The sequence below is a fragment of the Engystomops pustulosus genome, chromosome 7 (assembly GCF_040894005.1).
Source record: "Engystomops pustulosus chromosome 7, aEngPut4.maternal, whole genome shotgun sequence".
Taxonomy (NCBI): Eukaryota; Metazoa; Chordata; class Amphibia; order Anura; family Leptodactylidae; genus Engystomops; species Engystomops pustulosus.
Genome location: NC_092417.1, coordinates 171,717,139 through 171,733,525, shown reverse-complemented (window position 1 = coordinate 171,733,525; position 16,387 = coordinate 171,717,139). Strand labels below are relative to the sequence as shown.

At 41.9% G+C, this 16,387-nt stretch overlaps 1 protein-coding gene across 1 annotated transcript in view; it reads right to left on the bottom strand.

Moving 5' to 3' along the window:
* Window positions 1–52: 52 nt before the first annotated feature.
* Window positions 53–16,387, bottom strand: part of LOC140070276 (receptor-type tyrosine-protein phosphatase eta-like) — a 104,180-nt gene continuing 87,845 nt past the window's right edge. The window contains exons 8-13 of the mRNA XM_072116628.1: window positions 6,109–6,363; window positions 5,762–6,028; window positions 3,553–3,828; window positions 2,652–2,906; window positions 470–736; window positions 53–93 (exon numbers count right to left, since the gene is read on the bottom strand). Coding sequence (XP_071972729.1) covers window positions 53–93; window positions 470–736; window positions 2,652–2,906; window positions 3,553–3,828; window positions 5,762–6,028; window positions 6,109–6,363 — 1,361 coding nt within the window. The remainder of the gene's footprint in view (window positions 94–469; window positions 737–2,651; window positions 2,907–3,552; window positions 3,829–5,761; window positions 6,029–6,108; window positions 6,364–16,387) is intronic.

Below are 16,387 nucleotides of genomic sequence, written 5' to 3'. Positions count from 1 at the left end.
ATATATATATATATATATATATATATATATATATATATATATATATATATATTCACTGCTTTTGTGACAAAGTATCCCAATAAAAATCACAATCTGAAAAAAAAAAATTCTAAAAATCTATTCTAAATTACCATTAAAAAATGTATTCTTACTTATCCAATTGTAGCCCTAAGTATCCAGTGCAGCATTTCCTTTATCACCCTTGGTCTCTATATAAGCACATAGGGCCTATAAACGCTGCAGCCAATGGGGGGCCCCAGTAGTCATATGCAATATTAATAGCATCAATACTATCCTGCCCCCCCCCCCCAAAATAAAAGTTAAAGTTATTAGATTATATACATCCTAAAATGATAAAATATGCTTGTAGTATTAATGATGATACTATGATGATCCATAGAATACATTTTTGGGGGGTGTTAATTCATTGAATTTCGTTGCAGTTATCATACAGGATATATAGACCTACTTGTATAGACAGATGTGCTCACAGCTGAGCTCTGATACCCCCGGACTCCGACTGTGACCACAGTGATGGTGTAATTAGTCCCTGATGTCAGGTCCTGGAGGCTGATACTTGTTGTGTTACTTGTCACAGTCCAAGTGCCTGAAGAATTCCCATAGCTTATATTATATGACTTATTCACACCGGCCATATTTACTGGCTCCATCCAGGATAATGTCAGGCTGTTTGTCCCAACTGTGTTTGTGGACAAGATTCTTGGTGGAGTTGGATCTGTGTAGAAATAAAGAAAATACCAATAAAAAAGTACCACATATACTAATTTGTACAGTGTTATTGGATCTGAGCCAAAAAACACAAATGAAAAAAGATACAGAATGAGATTAGGTCACATAAATATCGTTTCGGTGGTGGCCAAGGTGTAGTACAGAAACGTAAGGCAAACTCGTGGTCAGGGACAGGCAGGAGGTCAAGACAGGCAGCACAGGATCAGATTCGTGGACGTAGCGGAAGGTCAGGACGGGCAGCACAGGATCAGAGTCAGGAACAGAATCGAGGTCACAATTGGAAATCAGGATAATCGCAGAGGGCTTGGAATATAGCTTTCTCTCAAAGAAGCACAAAGATCCGGCAGGGGACACAGGAAGCGGCTGAAAGTTAACAAGGCAGGCAGCTGGCCAGCGCTAATTACCGGGGAGCTGGCCCTTTAAATTTTACAGAGTCGGACATGGGAACGCGCACGCCAGAGCACGGACATCGCAGGGACAGCCACTGGAGCCGGGACAGGGGAGTTACATGCTGGGGCACACGGAGGTACACAGGTGCACCTGCGACCCGGGATATGGGTCACAGGGGCACCTGTGACACCAGGGAGTATATAAACCCCTGCTGGGCAGGAGCACAGGTTGTCTTTTGCTAGAGTCTGCAGGCAGAACCAGACTTAAGGTATACCAGACTCACCGATCGCATGGGAGTCTCCATCTTTCTGAGGATCTTCGCTCCCCATGACGTCATCGGGGAGCGGCGATCCGTAGCCATGGCAGCCGAAGACCCGAGGCTACTTGGGATTTACCTATTCATTACATTGTGCTATCGGTACATTGTAATGAATAAGGAGTAAAATCCAAATATACTGCCATACTGTAGTATGGCAGTATATGATAGGATCGTACAGACACCCAAGGGTTAAAGTACCCTAGGGAGTCTGAAAAACAGTAGAAATAATAATTAAAAAAAAGTTTTAAAAAAAATTTGAATTAGAAAAACCTAAAAACTCAGATCACCCCCCTTTCCCTAGAACTGGAATAAATATAAATAAACCGTAAAAATGATAAACACATTAGGTATCGCCGCATCCAAAAATGCCCGATCTATCAAAATATAATAACGGTTTTTCACTGTGTTTAACCCCGTAACGGAAAATTGCGCCCAAAGTCAAAAATGGAACTTTTTTGCCTTTAAAATAAAATAAAAAATTCTATAAAAAGTGATCAAAAGCTCGTACAGTCCTAAAAATGATAACATTGTAAACATCATCAAAAGCCACAAAAAATGACACCTCCCACAGCTCCGTATACCAAAGTATAAAAAAAGTTATTAGTGCCAGAAGACATGGACTTTCCCATCCATTACTTAGGGACTTAACTTACAGACACTCAAGGGTTGCCCCAGGTAGAACCAGTACATCAGCCTCTCCCTCCATATTTCTTGCACACACCACCTGCTGGAGACCTGCCAGGCTGTAGGACAGCCCTCCGGTCCCCATACCAAGCACCGTGACACTAGCGTGCCTAGGCCGCAACCGCCAGCCACTCCGGTATTCTGGGCTCCGGCTGCCTCCAGGCCCCGGTCGGGGATGTTGCATTTGCATACAGAAAGGTAAACTTTTATCTAACTTATCTTTCTTTCATAAGATACAGTTTTACTATAAATACTCTTTAGCAATGTGTACACTATTCTCTATGGGGACATGGGGGAACCAGAAAAAGGGCTCCTGATGACAGGTTCCTTTTAAAGGCAACATCACTGTAAAATGGTGGTCCTATAACCATAACTGTTTTTAAGAGAAAGCAGTAAGTTAATTTACCAAATATCTGTGCACACATTGGCCCTATGTGTGCTACTATATGTTGACTCCAAAGCATTCTCATTTAAAGAATCATTATTTTCAGCTCCTGATGATACTCACATGTGGCCTGTGTCACTGGAGCAGATATCTGGCTGCAGGTCCCGCTGTTTGTCTGTACAGTGACTGTATATTCTCTGCCTGGTAGTAATCCTGTGATAGTCACTTGTGTAGCAGTGGTGTGTGTTGTGTTAGTGACGGCTCCTGTTAGACTGACTGTATAATTATCCACTTTTCCTGAAGGTTTTATCCAACTGACTCCAAGAGAATCCACCGACTTGTAATTATTCATTGAGATGGAGGAAACTTGTCCTGTAACTAAGGATAATATCACAGAAGACAGAAAGATAAGTTATACAAGTAACTGTGTTATAAGTAAAGTCATCATGCTGTATAGTTGCACAAAAATTTTAGACATGTTTGTCACATCTCATCCTCTGTCTGTGGCGGGAGGAATTATCTATTTAAAATGGTCTTTTTGCTGAAATGTCTATATGTTCTTCAACATATGTTTCACTCTTTGTTAAACAGCTGGGTTTGTTAATCATTTCCTTCATATTGGGATCCTCCAATCCTAAATTGCAATTAGCCAACTTGCAATTACCAAAATCATTAGGGGGTTATGGCCCTCCGTATATATTCCTCTATTACCTGGCTGGGTAAATACCTATCTACTTGTCTCACTCCCCAGCCTCTATATTTCCCTGAGAAACATTTGGCAGACCACTTAATCCTTCCTGTATTGGAATCCTCCATGAGCAATATACACAGCCTATAGTCTATACACAAAATAGGAAAGTTTTGAGGGAATTCATAGTCATTTGTCCTTTTCCAACTTAGCAGACACACCCATGACACATTATGACACTGTACCTCATAGGATTCCTATCCAGGATGCTACATTAGGGTCGGAAACTGGGGTCTGTACATTGAGTGATCAGTTTCCCAATAGCAAAGAACTCACCAGTGCAGGTCGTATATGACACGGGGTCTGATTCAGTGATGGTATCGGCAGCTCTTGTATATACCAGGAATGTATATGTCTCTCCTGGGGTCAGAGCCATTATTGTAGCTGATTCACTTGTCACTATTGTATTATATAACATTGTGGCTGATGAGGAGACTTTGGTCTGGACTCTGTAGCTGTAAGACGTCTTATACTCATCAGGTTTACTCCACGTCAGAGACACAGAAGAAGAGGTGACATTACTGATCTGCAGAGATTTCACTGACATTGGTTCTGAAATAGAAAAAAAATGTATAAAATATAAGATAACATATCCCAATTACAATCCCATTCCTATCGAATTACAACAGAAGGGTAAATATTCTATTGGCAAGAGTTTATTGCTGTTGTGGACCCACAAAATCTGCCTCCCTCTCTTGCATAGTATGTTCAGATGGAAATTGTATCTAAAAGTGTTAATATGGTAATTTAATCAGTAACCTATTGCTCCGTGCTCTGTCACAACTTTCAATTGTACCAGTCTCCTGAGGACACCAATACAGTTTAAAGTGGACCAAGTTGTGTATTATTGTAGCTCCCCTGCAGGGTCCCCTGAATAGGAAGAATTGTGGGTCTCGTAGCTAAAGCTCCAATGTAATCCAACTCTGTCCACACCTTGTCATTCCTCCTGTAGTCTCAGGCAGTCTAGATTTGGTGTTTGAAAATAGGACTGAGCACAGCATGTCCTGGCAGGACTGCAGCAGGACTGTAGCATGGACTGCAGGAGCTGTCCTTGAGTCCTATCTGGCAAACTGTACTCTATGGTATGGTGACAACCTGGGCACCCACACAGAGGGCTCTGAGTGCCATCTGGCACCTGCGCCATAGGTTTGCCACCACTGGTCTAGAAGGTAAAGGCCATCTCAGTAGAGTTGCACTCTGCATAGGGTGCCCTGATACTGTGGAGCACAGGTTGAACCTTCGCGTCCAAAAGCTGGATTTCTTCTGTCAACTTAATGTGGTCAAAATACTCAAAACTCTCCCACAACACATGTAATTGGGTTTTATATGATTAGACCTGATCTTTCTAAAGAAGCATGGCAAAAGATATGATGTTAAGCAAAAAGTTAATAGTAAAAAGTAATGGTATGATCAGTTCCAGGTGGTTGCTCAGTATGTTGGGAGCTCAGAACCACTACACGCTTATAGTTGTGACAATGTTTATTTACTTTTGGTCAGTCTCCACTATGGGCACTTGCCAGAAGCCACCAGCAAGGTTCAAGGTAGAGAAGAATCAGGCTTGGGTAGATATGGGGCACTAGGTATATACTGGAGGTTGTGCACCCTTTTAGATAATGCATAACTGCAAAGTTTCATCCATTTTCTCATGTAACACAAGTGAGTAGGCCCAGGGACTCTTGAAGGTTGACCTGACTTTGCTGCATCCAATTTTAACCTCCTGTCACAGGGTCAAAGGGATTTTAGAGTTGGGTTCATGCACTGGCCGTGTCTATACATATTCTGCTTCATGAAAGCAGCAAGTATTTGGAAAACATTCTAAAACCTTGGTTCCCACTTCTTTGCTAACATTTTCACCATCCAACTGAGCCTCCTGCAGGAGCTGTTTCCTTGCTGTTCTAGCAGACTCACATGGTGTAGGGTGGAGATGATGGTGGCCATATTGGCTGACTCAATGCACCAGCAGGTTTCCAGACTGCAGTGGAAGGTGCACAAGGTGGGTTCCACAGCTATCCCTACTTTTTGTAGTACTGTGAAACTAGGGTCATTATTATCAAATTAGTGGGAATTGGATTCCAAGGACCACAAAGGATTGTGACAGTGGAGTCACTTTGAGAGCTCTTTACAATGTCTAGTTGTACCGCAAATCTATTCTCCTCCCATGTATGGCTATACATTCAATAGATTCCATTACTAGTTTAACTATGTCACTTACTTGGGAAAAGAGAGTGGACCCTTCTGTCCAATTTTAGTTGAGCAGTTTGAGGACCTTTGGATGACCTTCAAATGTCCAGGAATGACCCAGGTATAAGTATGTGTTGAAAGCATGAGGATTTTGTGGCTTCTCTTTATTATCTCTACAGAACTGTATCATACTTAGCAATTGGTTCAGGTGGTCGTGGGCCCCTTAGAAGCCTTGGGCCCCAGGTGACTACACAAACCACCTATATTATAATCCGATACTGATAATACAGGAAAAGTAACCTACTTGTATAGACAGATGTGCTCACAGCTGAGCTCTGATACCCCCGGACTCCGACTGTGACCACAGCGATGGTGTAATTAGTCCCTGATGTCAGGTTCTGGAGGCTGATACTTGTTGTGTTACTTGTCACAGTCCAAGTGCCTGAAGAATTCCCATAACTTATATTATATGACTTATCCACACTGGTCATATTTACTGGCTCCATCCAAGATAATGTCACATACTTTGTAGCAATTGTGTTGAAAGTTATGTTTCCTGGTTTGGTTGGATCTAAAAAAAATATGGCAATACACATAGATAAGAATGTAACCAACGTATGTTATTACTGTAGAAGTATTTGTTACACTCACATGTGGCCTGTGTCACTGGAGCAGATATCTGGCTGCAGGTCCTACTGTTTGTCTGTACAGTGACTGTATATTCTCTGCCTGGTAGTAATCCTGTGATAGTCACTTGTGTAGCGGTGGTTTGTGTTGTGTTAGTGACGGCTCCTGTTACACTGACTGTATAATTAGTGACATTTCCTGATGGTTTTGTCCAACTGACTCCAAGAGAATCCACTGACTTGTAATTGTTCAGGGAGATGGAGGAAACTTGTCCTGGGACTGAGGATGATATCACAGATAAGTTACACAAGTCACTCTGTTATAAGTAAAGACATCACACTGGGTATAGTATCACAGATCATAGCTATACAACAGGTCACTGTGGTAGGTCAATAGTTGCTTGCTATCTATTTGGGGGGAGGATATATCATGTATGCACTGGTTGGTTTATGAAAGTCACAAAATATTCTTCTATTACAAAACATTTCCCTACTTCTCCCAGTTTTCTGGCCAGGAGAGGCAGGGTCACACCACCCAAACCATTGATTTCAATTCACACTAGAAAACTTTCAGATTTAAGAGTGTGACCCACACATGACCTCTGAATACTGTAGCTCTGTAATCTCTGTAGTGGCTCCAATCTGTACTTGAATTATCGGTAAGAACAAGTTCTGATGATCTGTGTGAAGTTAATGGGAACCTGTCACCAGGGGCCCGTTTTTTAAGCCTCCCCAGTGCCCCCATAGCTGTTACTTAGCACATCAGGGATTTTTAGATAAAAGAAAAGTTATATTAAAGTTTACTTGTAGCTCAGTCCTTCAGTGAGATGTTTTTTATTTTTTAACGTGGCTGAGGCTACATGCACATTGCCTTTGCCCGCTGTATCGTAGCACGGCAGACACATGGTGGCGCCGGGGAGAGGAAGAGGAGGCGATCGCTGCTCACCCCCGCCCCTCTCCATAGGGATATATATATGGTGCACGGCGCCACATGCCGTCTATGGGGGACGTATATCGGCTGCATATACGTCGGCCTTATATACGTCCCCCATACGGCAGTGTGAATATAGCCTGAGGACGGAGTGGTTTCCCGAGGGTGGAGGAAAAAACGCTCCACAATAGACACTCCCCCCAGGACACGGGACACAGGAGGACTGAGATACAAGTAAAGTAAACTTTAATAAAACTTTACTTTTTATCTAATAAACCCTGATTGATTTTAAAAACAGTTTGGGAATGTGCAAAGCATTGGCTATGGGGGCCTGGAGGAGACTAATAACGGGCCCCTGAGACACGTTCCCTTTAACACTGACCTGTACCATAGTTTTTGGCTGGGAATTTGAAGTAATAACAAACCAGTAGTGACCTGCAGGGAAATGCAACAAAAATGTCCTGTATTACTTAAACAGACTGCAACATTCTTTAAAGGGGTTTTCCAAGACCTGAGTGAATTTGGCCCCCCCACCTTGTTCAAATCAAACAAAATTGGTGTCAAACGTTTGTGCAGCATAAATTTTCGTTTGTGCCGTTATCGTTTTTAAGATTTTAATGAAAGTTTCCAGAGGTCATCAGAGGTCAACCAGCCCCCCGAAATTGCCCAAACCAAACAATCTGGTGCCAATCAATTCTGCTACGTTTGTGCTGGTTTGTGTCTGCTTTTGTTTTGAATATGAACAAAAAATTAAAGGTCAAAAGTTCAGGCAGTCCCCCCACATTAACCGAATCAAACAAAACTGGTGTCAAACGTTAGTGCTACGTTTTGTGCTGGTTTGTGCAGCAAAAATTTTCGTTTGTGCCGCTATCATTTTTAATATATTCATATTTTTTTCCAGGGGTCATCAGAGTTCATTTCAAGTGGGGGCCATTTACTAAGGGCCCGATTCGCGTTTTCCCGACGTGTTACCCGAATATTTCCGATTTGCCCCGGGATTTTGGCGCACGCGATCGGATTGTGGCGCATCCGTGCTGGCATGCACGTGACGGAAATGGGGGGGCGTGGCCGAACGAAAACCGGATGGATTCGGAAAAACCGCTGCATTAAAAAAAAAAAAAGTGTTGCGGAGCTTGCACTTACCTTCACTCAGCCCGGCTCGGTGTATTCCAGACCATTCCGGGGGAACTTCAGCGCAGCGCCACCTGGTGGACGTCGGAGGAACTACCTTAATGAATCCTGGCCGGGCCCGAATCCACCGCAGAGAACGCGCCGCTGGATTGCGAATGGGCCAGGTAAGTAAATCTGCCTCAATGTGTTTGCTAGCTCCCCCTGGTGATCAAACCAGGGAAGTGTCACTAGGTTTGTTTTTTACTAGTTCATCCTAAACACCTTTAACCTATGTAAACACCTGAACATACCTTAAAAATGATAGCGGCACAAATTAAAATTTTTGCTGCACAAACATAGCAGTAACGTTTGACACCAGTTTTGTTTGATTCGGTTAATGTGGGGGGGCTAGTTGAACTTTTGACCTTTCATTTTTTTGTTCATTTATTCAAAACAATAGCAGCACAAACAAAAATTTGAGCAGCACAAACCAGCACAATTGTTCGGCACCAGATTGGTTTGGGCAATGTGGGGGGGCTGGTTGACCTCTGATGATCTCTGGAAACTTTCATTAATATCTTAAAAACGATAGCGGCACAAACAAAAATTTCTGCTGCACAAACCAGCACAAACGTTTGACACCAATTTTGTTTGATTTGAACAAGGTGGGGGGGCCAACTTCACTCAGGTTTTTCCAAGTTCAAAAATGTCTTTCTTATTGACTCCTGAAGTAGGTCTGTGCTGCCAATGTGAGGAGCTACACAGGTTACAATAAGTTCTTTATTAATTTTGAACCACCAGAAGCCAATAGTAAGAAAACATTCAATCCTAGACAAACAGTTTAGAGGAAATCTAATACCAAAATCCATCACTTACTTATAGATCACTGTGCCTGTGGTAATCTTATTATATTTGTTATCCATGGTCTCCTTCCTTCTAAAATCAACTTTTAAAATTATGCTAATGAGCCTGAAGGGCTCTGGGTCGTGTTTCAAGAGCCCCTCTATACTATAGCTTCACAGGATGTTACACGGTCTTCAAACTTTAAAACACTAGTTTTTTTGCTGTGTAATAAATTCTAGTGCAGTATAAGACTGTCAGCTCCTACTTTAGACCAACATTTAGTTGGTCTAAATTGTGCACCCTAACTTTTGGCGCACAGACGATTTAACATTGTCCACGCCCCTTTCCCATGAGGCTATGCCAAATTTCCTGAATGCTTAGACATTAAAGTTAGAAAGGGGCAAAAAAAGGTCTAAATGCCTTGATAAATGTGGTGCAAGACGTTTCAAAACGTTTTTTTGGTGCAAATCCACCAGAATTCTGGCTCAAGAGCCTTAATAATTTTCCCCCATTTCATACAAACCTGTGCAGGTTGTATATGACATCGGGTCTGATTCAGTGATGTTATCGGCAGCTCTTGTATATACCAGGAATGTATATGTCTCTCCTGGGGTCAGAGTCATTATTGTAGCTGATTCACTTGTCACTATTGTATTATATAACATTGTGGCTGATGAGGAGACATTGGTCTGGACTCTGTAGCTGTAAGACGTCTTATACTCATCAGGTTTACTCCACATCAGAGACACAGAAGAGGAGGTGACACTGCTGGACCGCAGAGATTTCACTGACATTGGTTCTGTGAAATTTAAGAAAAAAATATTCAGTGATAACAGAGACAATGTAACATGCAGTGCTCTACAGGTAACCTCTACTAGTTATGTTTTATGATTTTATTACCTTTGGTGTATATCCATTTACAATAGGCACTAAAAATAATTAAAAAAAAAAAAACCCTGGCCTGTCAAAATCTTAATTTTCATTCATCATAAAACCAGGTTAACAATCTCACAATATTCTAACAGAGTCATATCACCAGTGAATGAACATAAGATCATAAAACACTATTGTATCAAAAAGCTAATTGTTTCATTACACATATATCTCGACAATTCCAGACAAAAGAAAAGATAATGAAGGACATGTGGCTTTTTTTTTAACCTACTTGTATAGACAGATGTGCTCACAGCTGAGCTCTGATACCCCCGGACTCCGACTGTGACCACAGTGATGGTGTAATTAGTCCCTGATGTCAGGTCCTGGAGGGTGACACTTGTTGTGGTGCTTGTCACAGTCCAAGTGTCTGAAGAATTCCCATAGCTTATATTATAGGACTTATCCACCCCGGTCATATTTACTGGCTCCATCCAGGATAATGTCAGGCTGTTTGTCCCAGCTGTATTTATGAATAAGTTTATTGGCGGGGTTGGATCTGTGCAGGAAGAAAGAATTATATTTAAAAAATCTGACATATTTGCCAAAAAATTTTACTTTGTGACATTGACTACATGACAACCGCTAGCCAAATAATTTAGTCGGTATAGATGTCCTTCTTGATTCACCCCTGTATAAGCCACAGCACAATATGCAGTCATATCCTGATGATACTCACATGTGGCCTGTGTCACTGGAGCAGATATCTGGCTGCAGGTCCCGCTGTTTGTCTGTACAGTGACTGTATATTCTCTGCCTGGTAGTAATCCTGTGATAGTCACTTGTGTAGCAGTGGTTTGTGTTGTGTTAGTGACGGCTCCTGTTAGACTGACTGTATAATTATCCACTTTTCCTTCTGGTTTTGTCCAATTAACTCCAAGAGAATTCAGCGAATTGTAATTGTTCAGTGATATTAAGACTTGACCTAGAACTGCAGACATATCACAGAGTTAGTTATACAACAGAGAACTAATAATAAAAGTATTCGGCCTTTGCCAGTAAAAGATCAACTTGTTTTGAGTGTAAACATTTTTCCTGAATTGTACGTCAGTTTTCCAGCCCTTATGAGTGATGGGATTTCTGTACACAAAAATTCTGCACCTTACCTAGTTTATGTCTATTAGGCAGAAGGGTACAGGGTCATCACAGGGTCATTGGCTTGATGATGCGCCAGTAGGCGCCAAACGACTCGTCGCCAGGTCCCGCTCCTCCCTGTACTTGCACCCGAAATAAAGTTACCGATTGCACAGTAATGGTGAGTGCCGCTTATCTTTTCTTCTTTGAATAAGTACAGGGTCATCACACCTCAACCAAAGAATTGTCATTTTTGCTAAATATTTTGATATCAAATTGTAGCACCTGGATGGCAAAGAGATGCATGGAATCTAAAAAGAGCTTAATTAATGGGGTCCGACTGTTATAAAAATTGAAGTGGTGAGCTAGGGATGGCTCACCTGCTCCGGTACTCCCGGTGTTCCATGCCGTGGTCTGTCAGATCAGAAGCTCCACTCCAACAACTTCCGGGCGGCCGAACACGGCCACCCATCTCTATGTCCCAGCGCTGGGACATGGTGATGGGTGGCCATGCCAGGCCGCCGGAAGCTGTCGGAGAGGAGCTTCATTGCCCCTGTAAACCCACAGGTGCACGGCTCCGATGGCACAGGACACTGGGAGCAATGGAGCAGGTGATTTGATACATTTTTTTGTGTGCCTTTGAACTTTATTATAGAAAGATATTGTAAGCAGAAGTGTTTAGCACAATGGGAGTGAGTGTCTACCAAAAAACTGGATGCTTAATCTACATCTGTCAGCGATGAGTATTTTCTGTATTATATCTTCTGAAATTTTTGTATTTGTTCAAGCCTTAAGCCTTCTGTAACATATTATCACTGATCATTTTTCTCCCATGTTACTGGGACATACAACCGTTAATGTGACCTCTGACCATATCCATCATTTTACATTCAATCTATACAAACCTGGGCAAAGAGAGAATAGTAACACCGGGTCTGATTCAGTGATGTTATCGGCAGCTCTTGTATATACCAGGAATGTATATGTCTCTCCTGGGGTCAGGGACATTATTGTAGCTGATTCACTTGTCACTGTTGTATTATATAACATTGTGGCTGATGAGGAGACATTGGTCTGGACTCTGTAGCTGTAAGACGTCTTATACTCATCAGGTTTACTCCACATCAGAGACACAGAATATGAAGCCATTGTACTGATCTGCAGAGATTTCACTGACAAGGGCCCTGAAATTAAAGACATAAACATTAACTTTAATACAGACAATATAACATACAATATTTTATAAAAAGTAATCTCTACTCAAAATATTTAATTGCTATATAACATGGATGTATTTTAATTTACAAGACAATATTTACAACATAACAATGTTCATATTGTGCCTATCCCACATTTCTCTCCAGAGTTATGGCATTTTCTCTTCTAAGCTAATTGCTATAAATCATCCTCAGCAGCAGTGAAGGATATAGTCTAACCTTTTTCTGTCTTTGCCCTGAAGCTGAGTCAAATTTAGGTTGCCCACTACCTCCCAGATGTCCCGTGTTCTCTCATTTCACAATTTAGCAGTTAAACAGTGAGAATCCTTTACATAAAATCATTAAATACTGTACAGTATAGTGTACTTACAGGATCTATATAGTGACTAGCCTGGCAGATTCCATCACATGGAAGAGCATGTAGAATATAATAAATAGTTGAAATCAGCAGTGAAACAGTTACATAAAGTTTATAGTCTGTGCTTTGTGAGCATTAAGTATTAACATCTACTTGTTATAGATGTTATTATTTGGAGTGCATAAGGTGGAGGAGTCTTTGACACAGCTTGAGGTGCAGAGAGAGCAGTGCAGAATCATAGACTGGAATAGGGGAACTGATAGGTAATAGGTGAGATATTTTACCTCACTATTCTGTGTAGGAGACTGCTGCATCCACAGAGCAGCACACACTCAGCTTAACACAGAGAGAATTGTCACCTGAGTTTCCCTTCCGCAAGAGTGAGCAGAGAGCAGCAGCCAGAAAAGACAGCCACTGCAGAGCCAGGCTAAAGTGAGGAGGATAGCAAAGAAACTGATGCACATAGGTAATCAAGACTATAAAGATTACAGAAGCTTTTCTACATCCTAAGGCTAAATTCACACTGCCGTGAGCCCGCCGCACCGTAGTACGGTGGGCACACGGCAGCGCGGGGAGAGGAGGAGGAGGTGAGCGCAGCTCACCCCCTGCCCCTCTCCATAGGAATTAATGGCACACGGCGCCGTAATAGGACATGTCCTATCTTTCCCCGGGCTACGGAGCGGTAGCTCCCATACAGGGCCGTGAGCCCATAGAAGTGTATGGGGGACGTATATCGGCCGTATATACGTCCCCCATACTGTAGTGTGAATGTAGCCTAAGAGCTAAAGATTAAATTGCAGATTAAATTGCTCTTCAAACTTAACAAATTAAGGCTGCATGTGTTCATTTTCTGATGTTGTAGAATATTTGGCAAAAATTTGAGTTTTGAGTTGAGGTGCAAAAGATTTTTCATACAAAAAATAAGGGGTTAGATGTATCTATTTTATCGTTTCTTTTCTTGAATTTGAGCATTTTTTTTGCACATTTTTTGCAACTTTTCTTGCATCCTGCGGCTTGTGTCACATTGTTTTTCTTGCTTCCTGGTGGCAGATGTTGGCACATGATGTTTTACTGATTTGCACCTTTGCACTCCAGTCTCACAGCCATAGGAAACTTTGTATAGATTGCACAAAAAAGGGACAAATGTAAAAATTGCATTTTTGCTAAAAAATTTCACAATTTACCTAAAGGAAATCAGCTCATAGATAAATCAAAGAGCAGAATATCTGATAAGAAAATGTTAGAAATTAATTTAAGAATTAATATATATCTACCCTAAGGTTGTATAGTTAGTTTCCTTAATGATATCCTTAAAGATTTCAGAATATTTTTGCTGGACTGGAGCTTTGCAGAATACGCTTCTAGTCCTGGAGTGAATAAGCCATCAAAATAAGGCAATGGAAGGTAAAATAGATAAAATTCGGTATTAGAATGTGCCTAACGTGATCATCACTAGTTATAGAGATGAGTATTGTAGTGTAGAAGGTAGCCGTAACTACAGAGCCCATGCTGCAGTACTGTGGAGTAGTGAGCTGGAGCAGGAGACACTGGGGCACATTTACTTACCTGTCCGACACCGAGTTCACCGAAACTGCATTGTCCTTGTATAATGCACTGTCCTGCGATTCATCTGCATCTGTCACTTCCACGCTTGGGTCCGCCGGAGTTCACCTTATTCTTCCTGGTGTATATAAGTGCTTTGTCTTGTGGCACAATATGAAAGCGCACCTGCGCCAAAATCCGATCGCATGCGACACAATCCCAGCACAGACCCCTGTTAAATACCTGTCCAAGCCACGCAATCCCCCCAAAAAGTGCAAAGTCAAAAGTGCGATCCGTGACCCTTAGTAAATGAGCCCCACTGTGTAATGAATCACCACAACCCGTCCTGCAGCCAGATAAGAAGAGGAAATTTTTTAAATATATAGGGGCAGATTTACTTACACAGTCCATTCGCGATCCAGCGGCGCGTTCTCTGCGGTGGATTCGTATCCGGCCGGGATTCACTAAGGCAGTTCCTCTGACGTCCACCAGGTGTCGCTGCTGCGCTGAAGTCCATCAGAATGCACTGAAGTTCACCGTCCTATCGTGGGTGAAGGTAAGCGCGACACTTTTTTTTTTTTTAAATGCGGCGGTTTTTCCGAATCCGTCGGGTTTTTTAACGGCCACGTCCCCCGATTTCCGTCGCGTGCATGCCGGCGCCGATGCGCCACAATCCGATCACGTGCGCCAAAATCCCGGGGCAATTCAGGGAAAATCACCGCAAATCGGAAATATTCGGGTAACACGTCGGGAAAACACGAATCGGGCCCTTAGTAAATTACCCCCATAGTGTGCATTTGGGATTTGGGGGGCATTTCTTTATGTGGAGGATTTTCCTGAGTGTCGTCGGGTTATTCCTAAATAGGGGGAGGCTATAAATTAGTTATATAACTGACTGTGTTTGTGTCTATTAGTGTGCAGGGACTATGTGGGGTCTTTTTGTGAGTGTGGGGGTTATAAGTGAGTGTGGGGGGCTATTTTTGAGTGTAGGGTGGCTATTAGAATGGGGAGAGCTTTTACTGAATGTGGAGGCTATCAGTGTGTTCAGGGAGATATCAGTGTTTGTTGTCCATAATTGTTTGTGGGGCCATAATTCTGGCTTAATTGTAAAATATGCTGCTTACAACAATGGATTTTATAACATATTACACTAGGGAGCATTATTGGCATGTTGCTAGTATTTTAGGAGGACTTTACTGTATTATTTGGAAGAACAGTTTTAGGGATAGAAGAATGATAACACTGTTAGGGGACAAATATAAAAGTGTAGAACATAAGATGTTTGTGTGGTAATCTTCATAGGGACAATGCATGGCTGGAAGAAGAGAAACGGTGATGGGGGAGCAAAATGGAGAAGATGAATAACAACTACTACAGTCAAAGGCTTTTGTACTGTGTTTTTTGTAGCTATACAGTTGTTTCCAGTGCAAGTGCATAAGGGGTATGAACAAAAGGGGATGCAACTGAGAATTTGGTGCGTGTGCATTGGGGCCCCAGATCTTTTGTGACTCTAGCAATGCCCCTGGTTACACCTTTACCTAGAAATTTACCAGCATTTGAATCCTGAAATTGTTTTGATAAATTAATCAATTATCAGACATTGCAGATTTTTATACATGAAACATAAACCTACTTGTATAGACAGATGTGGTCACAGCTGAGCTCTGATACCCCCGGACTCCGACTGTTACCACAGTGATGGTGTAATTAGTCCCTGATGTCAGGTTCTGGAGGCTGATACTTGTTGTGTTACTTGTCACAGTCCAAGTGCCTGAAGAATTCCCATAACTTATATTATATGACTTATCCACACCGGTCATATCTATTGGCTCCATCCAGGATAATGTCAGGCTGTTTGTCCCAATTGTGTTGATGTATAAGTTTCTTGGTGGAGTTGGATCTTAGCAGGAAACAAAAAATAAAAAGTCAGACACGTATTCAGCATTTAATTTAACTTCCACCCTGGGTAGTTCCCAGCAGCATGAATACATATGCATCGTCAGGGTAATGGGACGTGTAAGAGACAGAGCCCTTGTGCCCCCCCCCCTCGGAGCACTGGTGCTTCATTAACATAAAGTGAAAATAAATTGTATAACTAATCTTAGCTATTAACCCTTTAAAACAAAAATATGCCCACATTCACACTGCTGGGGTGGTTAATAAAAGGGAATGTGTCAATGGACCACACAGTAAAAGCTGTAAAGATCAAACTATTCTATTCCACTATTAAATCATACCGGTAGAAAGTACAAATTGTCCCATAGAGAACAAGACGTTATGGGAAAATACAAAAAAA